General features: G+C 51.4%; 1 protein-coding gene across 4 annotated transcripts; it reads left to right on the forward strand.

The window, feature by feature from the left end:
- The first annotated feature begins 559 nt into the window (after positions 1-559).
- PEX26 (peroxisomal biogenesis factor 26) lies at positions 560-9742 on the forward strand. 4 transcript variants are annotated; one of them, XM_084957239.1, is made up of 6 exons: positions 560-1075; positions 1309-1386; positions 2153-2293; positions 2741-3036; positions 5241-5387; positions 7258-9742. In XM_084957239.1, the coding sequence occupies exons 3-6, from the start codon at positions 2208-2210 to the stop codon at positions 7356-7358; spliced, it is 630 nt and encodes a 209-aa protein (XP_084813365.1). In that variant the 5' UTR covers positions 560-1075; positions 1309-1386; positions 2153-2207; the 3' UTR covers positions 7359-9742. The 4 variants fall into 4 exon arrangements, with proteins under 4 accessions (XP_084813365.1, XP_084813364.1, XP_003126644.3 ...); XM_084957238.1 differs by having other exon boundaries at positions 1309-1357; XM_003126596.5 differs by lacking the exon at positions 1309-1386.
- The last annotated feature ends 325 nt before the right edge of the window (positions 9743-10067 follow it).

Here is a 10067-nt window from a genome sequence, read left to right on the forward strand (position 1 = left end):
CTCTGACTCAGTCCTTTACTGTAAACTGCATTACACACTGTACGGCTTTTTCACGGAATATCTATCTGGCATAAGACACGGAGGCTCAGTGTGGATCCCTGGACACAAGCGGACACAGCCCATCCGGCAGAGCGCGGTGGCCAAGCTCCTGCCCTTGGCTGGCTGTGTTTTTGCCACCTGCCAGTTGTGGGACCGGCAGCAAAACAAAAGAAGGAAGGACTGACGGGTGCTGGGCGGGGCCCGGGAGGAGGCGGTTCACAGACGCCCTCTCCTGCTCGCCGCCGGAGCCGTGTCCCTACAGAATCCAGGAGCTAGAGAAGCCGGAGGCCAGAGCCTCGGCCCGCAACAAGTACCCACCTCACCTCCCACAGCCCGCGGCTTGGGTCGGCTGGCTTCCTCCGACTGTGACGGCTTCTGGGGCGCCGTATGCCGGGGCTTGTAGTCCGAAGCCCCCCATCTGCGCCCCGGAGCGGGGCCGCTCCAGGAGCAAGACTACAACTCCCAGAGTGTCCCGCGCCGCCGGGCGCCGCTCTGCGCGCGCAGCGAAGCTGTCGGCGCCCACGTTCCCGCGCCGCTGGCGGCGGCTCAGCCCCTGGAGAGGGTCGGGGCAGACTCCTTCCCGGGCTCGGGGGTTCCAGTCCTTGTCGTGAGGCTGCGTCTCCAGGGACGCAGTGCTCTGCATATCCGAGGGTGCCAGGCTGTCCCTCGCTGGAGCCGCAGACAAGCCCAGCCGCGCCAATCTTTCCTTTACGGGCTGCGGCCTCGGGCGGTTCGTGGGCCAGGCTGTGAGGACCCTCTCTTCTCCCAGGCCGCACCGGACACCCTGCAGCCCCCAGAGGGCGGTCGCCCGGCGCCCGCCTATGAGGAGTGACCCCGCGACCTCTGCAGCCCCCCTGAGGGGGCTTGGGGGCCCCCTGCGGAGCAGCGAGCCGGTGCGCTCCTCCCCGGCCCCATCGGCAGCCGCACTTCTGCTGGAGGAGGCGGCCGACTTGCTGGTGGTGCACCTGGACTTTGCCGCGGCGCTCCGCACCTGCGAACGCGCGTGGCAGGGCCTGGCGGAGGAGCCCGCGGGCGCGTACGTGCTGGGCTCGGCTCCCTTCGGGTGACGGTGGGAGGGGCACCAGTCCCCAGGACTCTTGCCCTCCGATTGTTGGCGGAAGTCTTACTCCTTGCTTTCCTCAGGGGTGCCTGACCTTGTGCCCATTTTCTGAGGAGAAAGGGGAGGCACTGCCCGTTGAGGAGGAAGCAGTTGAGTCGTGTCACAGGGCTTAGTGGGAACCCACAGCCAATTCTTTCTCCCTGTTCCAGGGCAGAATGACATGAAGGGAAGACAGGATTGTATTGTTCAGTTGCTCCAGTAAGCAGGTGGTGGGAGGCTTGTCGAAGGTACACCCTCCACTGAGTTGTCCCCTTCTCACTTTGGCTGATGAGTGGGGATGGGGTTCAGGGCAGGAGTAGTGTTCCAGTTCTATTGAAGGGTCGGATCAAAGAATTAGAAACCTTGGTCTTGCGCTGCTTTTTCTAATGCTGCCGTCCTCTCTGGTAGTTGAAGGCATAATTTCTCTGTGGATTGTAAGGTTGGCTTAGGCCACACTAGGGAGGGGGTGGGTAGAGTAGTCAAAGCTGACCCCAGGGAGTAATGAATTGGGGAGCCCTGGCTGTGTGTTCAGGGGGTTGGTGAATAAATGCTGAAGGCTTTGATTTGGGTGCTTGGAGGTGCCTCTGTAGGTGGTGCTAGGAGGCCAGTAGTGGAGTTCCTGTGCCTGTACTGAGGCTATAACCTTTCAAATTCTTAGCTCCACCTCTCTTCCCACCCAAATATCTATGCTGTTTCTTGTCCTCTTCACCTCAGAAGTAAAGGAACCCTCCTGCTCATTAATCCACATTTCAACTGCATACAGAGCTGTGTGTTGGGCAGCTGCTGATTTGCTTCTAGATTTAGAGAAACTTTTAGCTCCTGGGAAAAGGGCAGTTTTCTCTTGTTTGGGGGCAGAAGACCACTTGTAATTGTGAGGTCCACTAGAACACCGGTGGGAGGGTAGAGGTGACGACTGCTGAATTTGGGAGCTGGTGAAGAAGAGTCCCAAGGTGGAGGTGGCAATGGCAATGCAGGGAAACCGCTTCTAAACTTGAATTGGCTTTTCCCTGACAGCTCCTTGGAGGTGAAATGCTCTCTCTGTGTTGTGGGAATCCAGGCCCTGGCGGAGATGGATCGGTGGCGGGAAGTCCTGTCTTGGGTTCTTCAGTATTACCAGATTCCTGAGAAGCTGCCCCCCAAAGTCCTGGAGTTGTGGTAGGTCCTTAGGTCCTTACCGCTTACCCACTGGGTCAGTGCAGGAGCAAGAGGGTTTTCCTGTCCTTTCCCAAATCAGTCCTGATAGCTCCTTTTCCCCCCTTCCCTACTATTTCCCTCCAAATCTAATTCTTTTCATGTTTCTTTTCTTACCCCTAGACTTGAAACCCTAACAATAAATGATGAGGACGGAGGAATTTAGGAGTGGGGGAGGGGGAAAGTAAAGAATAGGAGACGTGAAATGGGACGACAGGAGTGGGGGTGTCAGAGCTGAGAGTGTTTCTTGCTACCCCTAAGATGGCAAGCTCCTAAGTAAGAGCTCCTGATTCTTGCCATGTCACCATCCCACAGGGAGGGGCTGGGTGGGAGGAGTGTGGTGGTTATGAGAAATTAAACTGCGAAGCACTGACTCCTCTTTTTGGGGGCTTGGGTTACATGGGGCTGCAGTGTTCTTTTATACAGCAAAATGCAAGAGCCTGGAGCCATGCTGGATGCAGTCAGCACTTGGCTCCGAGACCCCGACAATCAGGGCCTTCCGGAGTACAGAACCTTAGCAGAACTTCACCTGCAGCGGGTGCTGTTTCCTTTGGGCTGCTTGTCGGAGGCTGAAGAGCTAGTGGTGGGTTCTGCAGCCTTCAGTGAGGAGCAGCGGCTGGAAGCACTTCAGGCCATTAGTGTGGCAAGGCAACAGCAGAAACACAGACACTCTGGCTCAGAGGAGGCCCAGAAGCTTAACCAGGAAGGTAGGATGTTATTCTTCTGTGGCTTCTGAATTGTGGGCTTTCTCTCGGACTTTGGGCGCAATTCTTTGTATGGGTAACTTTGTATGAGATCACAGAATGAGAAGCCTGTTAAGTTGCTTAGAAAGCCCAGCCCAGACCTTCTGAAGTTGTCAGGGAAGGTAAGTGGTACAGGTCTCAGATCCTTGACTTTTGTCTCCTGAAAGAAAGTCACCTTCTGCTTGAGGTCCTATCGTTAGATCTTTTGCCACCACCAAGGTAGGTGGCCCGGGTAGGATGTTACTCCTTTAAAAGGGGGCCCAGGAATTCCCGTTATGGCTTAGCAGTTAACAAACCTGACTAGCATCCATGAGGACTTGGTTTGATCCCTGGCCTCACTTAGCGGGTTAAGGATCCAGTGTTGCCATAGCTGTGGTATAGGCCGAAGCTGTGGCCCTGATCGGACACCTAGTCTAGGAACCTCCATATGCCGCCAGTGCTGGCCCTAAGAAAGCAAATAAGTAAATAAAAGGGGGCCCAAATAGAGACACTGATGAGGTATGGTTGGGGTGCCTACAGGAAAATAAACAGCTGACAGTGTGGTAACTTGCTAACTTGACTTAGGAGATTGAGTTTGGGCCCCCACCCAGCTTCCTGTCTGCCTTTACTCACCAGATCTCTCAGTGTCTTCTTCCATCATTGATCTCTGCCCTCATTCAGGGCCAGCCCACCTCTGCCCATTAGGATGCAGTTTTACAAATGATGGAAACCACCCCAAGACTCAACACTGTAGGAGTTCCTGTTGTGGCTCAGAGCATTAAGAACCCAACGTTGTCTCTGTGAGGATACAGGTTCTATCCCTGGCCTCCCTCAGTGCATTAAGGATTCAGCATTGCTGCAAGCTGCGGTGTAGGTCACAGATGTGGCTTGGATCCACTGTTGCCCTGGTTGTGGCATAGCCTGGCAGCTGCAGCTCTGATTCGACCCCTAACCCAGGAACTAACTTCTATATGCAGCAGTTGTGGCCATAAAAACAAACAAACAAAAGTAAATAAATAAAGACCCAACACCATGCACCCAGCTGGCACCTACAGGGCGGTGGGGTTGTTTTGTTACAAAGGGACTTCCAAGGTCCTCTATTCCAGACCCTTCCCCTGAATCCTTTTCATCTTATTTTCCTTGAGTGATCATCTGTCTATGTGTGTGTACTTCCAAGGACAGAAAATTCAGTGTCTCCTGAAGCAGTTCGTTCTACCCGTGGGCTGTTCTGTAGGGAAGTTCTTCCTGATGCTGAGTTAGTTTCTCTCCTGCGGTTTTTATGTACTGATCCTTGTTTTTTCTGCTGGTAATATGTAGAATAGGCCTAATCCCTTTTGCATGAAAGGCCTTCAGCCATTAGGAGACTGTGATCTTGTGTCCAAAGTGTTTTTGTGTCCTTAAGAACATGGACCTGCTGGAGTTCCCGTCGTGGCACAGTAGAAACAAATCTGACTAGGAACCATGAGGTTGCGGGTTCGATCCCTGGCCTCGTTCAGTGGGTTAAGGATCTGGTATTGTCATGAGCTGTGGTGTAGACTGGCTTGGATCTGGTGTTGCTGCTGTGGCATAGGCTTGCAGCTATAGCTCTGACTCGACCCCTAGCCTCAGAATCTCCATATGCCGCGAGCGTGGCCCTAAAAAAACAAACAAACAAAAAAACGTGGACCTGCTAAGTTAGGATCATTTCTTTGCAAACAGGTTGTTGGCTTCAGGGACAACTGTGTGGTTCCCCAAACCCCTGCCTGTCCACTGCCTGGGGACGAGGTGCTCTGTCAGGGCTAGGAGGGCATTTCATGTTTGTACTCATAGTCCAGGGCTCTGAAATTCCTCACTGTACCTGTTAGGTGCCCTGTATTTTCTGCATTAACCCATCATCAGGAACTACTGCTCTGTATTACTCTGTGCCTATGTCTTAGGCCAAAATAGAAAGATTGCTGTAAAGTAATGAGATGTGCCTGATATCCCCAGCTGAGGAGACGTTTCTGTCAAAGTCCTCTCCTAAGATGATGATCTTCTAGTTATGTAGTCTGTCTTTAAGACATCTTTTGGGATTTCCAAACCCGGAGCCACTTTTTGAACTGGCTGAGAAAACCAGTCTTGTTACCCTTTGCTCGACTCTCATCAAGCCCAAAGGTCAGAGTAGGGAAGCTGGTTCTTATCCTGAAATTATGCTCTGTCTCCCTGGCCAGGCCCCTCCACCCACAAGTTCCTGTCACTACTGACGTTGCTCCGCCAGCTGTGGGACTCTGCAGTGAGCCACTTCTTTTCTCTACCCTTCAGAAGAAGCTTCCTGGCTGCCTTGCTGCTCTGCCTCTTGGTCGTGAGGTTTGATCCGGGTGAGTGAAGATGCCCGCTCCCCTTCGCACCCTCCAGGGTGGGAAGGAGCTGGAACTGAGGGGCCCTCCTGGGGTGGAGGTTCTCACTGGTCTCTTCTGCAAGAAGAGCAGGAGTCAGCCCGGCCCCCCTAGAAGGAGAGACCAGTCTTGGAGAAGGTCCACTCTGCCCTGTTGACCCTGAACATCCAGGGTGGACCCTGAGTAGAGCCTCAGAATTAAAAAGGAAAACTTCATCGTAACGTGTAAAAAGCAGTGCTAATTTAAAACATTAGATTGTAGAATTACATACACATTTTAGAGAATATGGAGAATAGAGAAAAGCATAAAGGAGAAAACGTAAGTCACCCATAAGTCTGCTACTGTAGTGGTTATGCTTCCAGTCTCTTTATGGGTAAAGATGGAGTATTTTAGAAACAGGAAAAAAAATTTCCTTGTGTATAACATACAGTCGCATTAATTATACTTGTCATGTTGTACATTATATCCCCAATGCTCATTTATTTTATAACTTAAAATTTACCTTTTGACGGACTTCTTCCAATTCTCCCCTCCCCCCATACGTATTCTTCAAAACCCAACTTTAAAGCTTTAAATGGCTAAATAATAATCCACTTTACAGAAACTTCCGTAATTGATTTTCCAACCCTATTGTTGGGCATTCTGGTTATTTCTTACTCTCTTTCCTGCTGCACTGTTTCCTGAGGGTTTATTCATCAGACCTGTAGGCCCTGGGCCAGAGGTTAGGAGCTCACAGGTAGACTTTTTTTGAGTTACTCTATGTGAGTTATGATCTAATCTCTACGTGTGAATTTAAATGTAGTATATAGAATTGTATAACTTCCAAAACTGGAAACCCTAACTCTAGTCCCTTCATTTTCTTTTCCTTTCGTTTTTGGTTGAGAAACCTAAGAATCATAGAGAAATGTAACTGGTCCAGGGTCTGCTGCTCTTGATTTAGTCTTAGATCTTCCCCGTGTCCCCCACTTCCCTTTTTCTGGCTGGGAGCTGTTTTGCATAGCCCAAGTTGTCCCTTTGACCTCTTGGCTGAAGGCAGAGCAGCAGTTCCCTCTGAACAGCTTTATTTGCTTTAGGAGTCACTAGTTGGCCCTCAGGAAAGGCAAGGAGAGTTCACGTTCATTCCTGTCCACGCTCTGGCCTTTTACTTTGTTCCAGAGACTTGGTAAAAATTTAGAAATTTTTTTGTGGTTCTTCCCAGTTCTTCAGCCTCATAAACACCGGTCTCCTGAGTGGGGATGGCAAGAGGCCTTTGGAGTGTCTTCAGCCAGAGTGCCCTGGCCACAGGCTGCCTCTCAGGGCAGCTTGGTTCCATGCAGAGGTGGTGCTGCAGGAGAAGAGAGCCCTTGGCTGGTCTGCAGCTAGAACTTGGTAGAGAGGTATTAACAGGTTAGACTAGTGGCTTTCTTGAAAATAACATCTTTCTTTTTAAGGAAGAAAAAAATCCATTAAAAAATCAGAATTCAAGACAAACCAACCAACTCAGCTCTCATTCATAAAAGATGAGTTTTACTTTTATTTTCAACCTAACATGATAAAAATAGGTAATACTGTTGTCTGGCTCCAAATTTAATAGGTACAAAAAGAAATGGAGTGAAATTCTCTTCCCATATTCATCTCCCTGGTTTTTTGTATATCAAAAAGTTGGATCGAAGTGTAGTACATGTGGATCTTTTTCTCAGGAAACCTAAGGTTGCTGTAATCCAAGAGGTGAATACATCCCAGAGACCATGTCCTGGAGGAGAGGAAATTCTTTGCTGTTGGGAGGGAGGAGGAGCACCAACACGGTCTCTCCCCCTGGGGGAGAGTGGGGGATGCAGGGCGGCGCACTGACCACTAACTGCTCTCCCTGCAGCTTCTCCTCACTCCCTGCCCTTCCTCTACAAGCTGGCTCAGATCTTCCATCGGATCCGTGAGGCCGTGTCTTCTCTCTGCCAGCTTCCCATCCACGACTGAGTGGTCCTCCACTCGCCTCAACCCCCGGCTCCCCAAGGCAGCTGGACAAACAGAGCCTCTTCCCACAGCAGCCTGTCTCTGCTGCTGGATGGGCCCTGCCAGTGCGACCAGCCTAGTTAGAGAAGGGGCGGGTCCGGCCAGTGCACTGTGTCTTGCTGCCTGAGTGCCTTCCTCTTTGTACCCCAATATGGCTGGCTTGGTAGGTGGTGTGGAAACTGGGGCCAGAGAGCACAACCGTGCAGAGGCCCCTCACACAAGAGGGTTTGGGAAGGGCGAGTGTTTCGTCCTTGAAACATGCCATCTCCCTGCAGAGGCAGGGGGTGATTTTTTCATGTCAGGATGTTCTTGAAGCTGCAAGTTCAGAACAAGGCCCTGGTGGAGGGGCCTTGGCCTTTTGCTTGCCACAGTCTGGTCTGGTTTATCACTACAGCTCCCTGTGGTATGTGATGGGCTCTTCTTGCTGGGTAAGGGGACTTGGCCTGGTGCCTCCCGGGCTTCAGCTCAGAATTTCGGGTTGCCAGTGGCCCCCTCTCTCTCTGCCAACCCCTCCCCCTGCCCTGCGGGAGCTTACACTTTCCCCATGGCTGTTTTGTCAGGTTTTACTTGCATCCTTGCCTCCTTGGTACACGTGGCCACTGCTGGTTCCCCCCTTTCTATGCTCTGTTATTCTAGTTAAATTCTGTTGTCTGTGTAGTGCACAAGTATTTCTGCTCCTGCGGCCTGGAAAAGTAGGCCAGCCCAAAGGCTGATGGGCTGAAAATGGAACAGGGTAATCGGATGAGCTGGAAGGATGTGGAGGGGGTTGGCTCTGAAGACTGGGAGGAGTTTTATTCCTTGTCAGGGAAGGAGGCATTGGGGCCCTGGCTGAAGTGTTTCAGCATTTTCTGTCACTGGCCACAAGAATCCTATCTGTTTCTGTGCAAGCACGCGTAGAACACTCCTGGTGGAAGGATTCCAGGTGGCCCTGAAGACAGGAGGGCTGCAGGCGGCAGCTTCTCTGTCGTAAAATGCATGGAGGGAGTAAACTTCAGGCCCTGGGAAAGTTAGGTCCTGGGGTGTGGCCCTGGAAGCTAAGCTAAGAGTTGAGACCCCGTGGAGAGGAAGGGAGGGATTAGGTTTTGGGATCTCTCCTTTAGAAAGATTTTAATTTTAATTTTTTAATTTTTATTTTTTTCAAGTTTAATACTTTATTCCAGACATACCAAATGTGTTCTCATCTTTTTTGTATTGCGTTCCCTCTGGCCAGCAGACTTTCCCTTCTTTGTCACAAGGCTGATTCCTCCTGATCTTCCAAGAAGCTCTGCCTACCCTGCACTTAGAAAGATTTTTAAAATGCCGTTGTGTTCATAACCAAGGGAAAAAACTCTATAATGGCTTCCCCGGCCCAAGGATGAAACGCAGGTTCTTGAGTTTAAGGCCCTCAGGCACTGGTTTTGGCTGACACCCCCACTTTCATGTGGGCCTCTGATCCAGTCACCCACAGTCATGGTTTTCTCACACCTCTGTGCCCTTTACAGCCGCTGACCCCTCTGGAGGCCCAGCTCTCCTTTTGCCTGGTAGCCCCTTAACCTTCCAGACTTACTCAAGGGAGTTCTTTCCTGCTGTCCCCTCTCCAGGCCCCTGGTTCACAGTCCTTCAGTGGTGGTGGTATTCCGTGACCTCTAGTAACAGCTCTTCGAAGCTGGGGGGTGTGATTGTTGGAAAGAGATTTGACCTCATCTGTCAGTCAGTTCTCTCACAGGGGCTTTTGGGTGAGTGAGTAGCACCTCTTGTGAAATGCTTAGCCTGTGTCTTGCCTGGGGAAGAGCTCCCGGGAGGGGTGGCTGTGTCTCGAGTGCCCAGCCCAGTGCTAGAGATTAGAGGGCACTCAGACTGAGCAGCTGGAACTGACGTGACAAGAGGCCATGTGTGGGTTTTGTGTTGTGGAAGCTTCTTCCCCAAAGCCCCCGTGTGACCCTGTCCTAGGCCTCGAGGGTCTGCTTCCTGTTTGTCTTGAGCTCTCCAGTGTTGTCTGGCATCCAGCCCCCACTGTCCTAATGTGACAAGGAACTCGGACCCCCTGCTTGGGTGACTCAGCCTTTTCTGAGGATGCAGGCTGCTGTGCTGGTTAGTCCTCAGCTCTGGGATGCACGAGCTCGCAAGTGCAGGGAGGGCGCCTTGTCACACTAGTACCTGTGCTGTCCAGTGAGGTCACCACCACACGGCCTTTGAACCCTTGGAGTGTGGCTGGTCCAAATCACGATGTTCCGTAAATGTTAAATACACACTGGTGTCAAACACGTGGAACTCCAGAGTGGAATCTTGGTAATTTTTATATTGATTGCATGTTGAAATGACACTATTTTGGATATATTGGGCTAAATAAAATCTGTTACTAAAATTAATTTCACCTGTTTCTTTTACTTTTTATTGAGCTTCCAAAATGTTTGAACTTACATGGGGGGGGGCTTGCGTTATGTTTCTGTGTCCCAGTGCTGTTCAGCACCCAGCACACAACCAGTCCAGAGATGCTGCCTGTGTGATGGGGTTTCCAGATGCAAGATCTGGAAAGACCACCTATTATAGCCCCTTTGTGAGTTAAGGCGATAGAGACCCCAGGGGCGAAGACAGGTCCCAGGGGCAGCCTGCGTGAGGACAGGGTCTCCTGACCTCCCCAGCCTTCCTCAGGCTGCACTTCACATGCCCTAAAATCAGTCACTGCCTGAAGCT

This window comes from Sus scrofa, chromosome 5, assembly GCF_054392235.1.
Source record: "Sus scrofa isolate SSC_HxYL_T2T_F1_AM1 chromosome 5, Sscrofa_HxYL_maternal_Yorkshire_Landrace_v2.0, whole genome shotgun sequence".
Lineage (NCBI taxonomy): Eukaryota > Metazoa > Chordata > Mammalia > Artiodactyla > Suidae > Sus > Sus scrofa.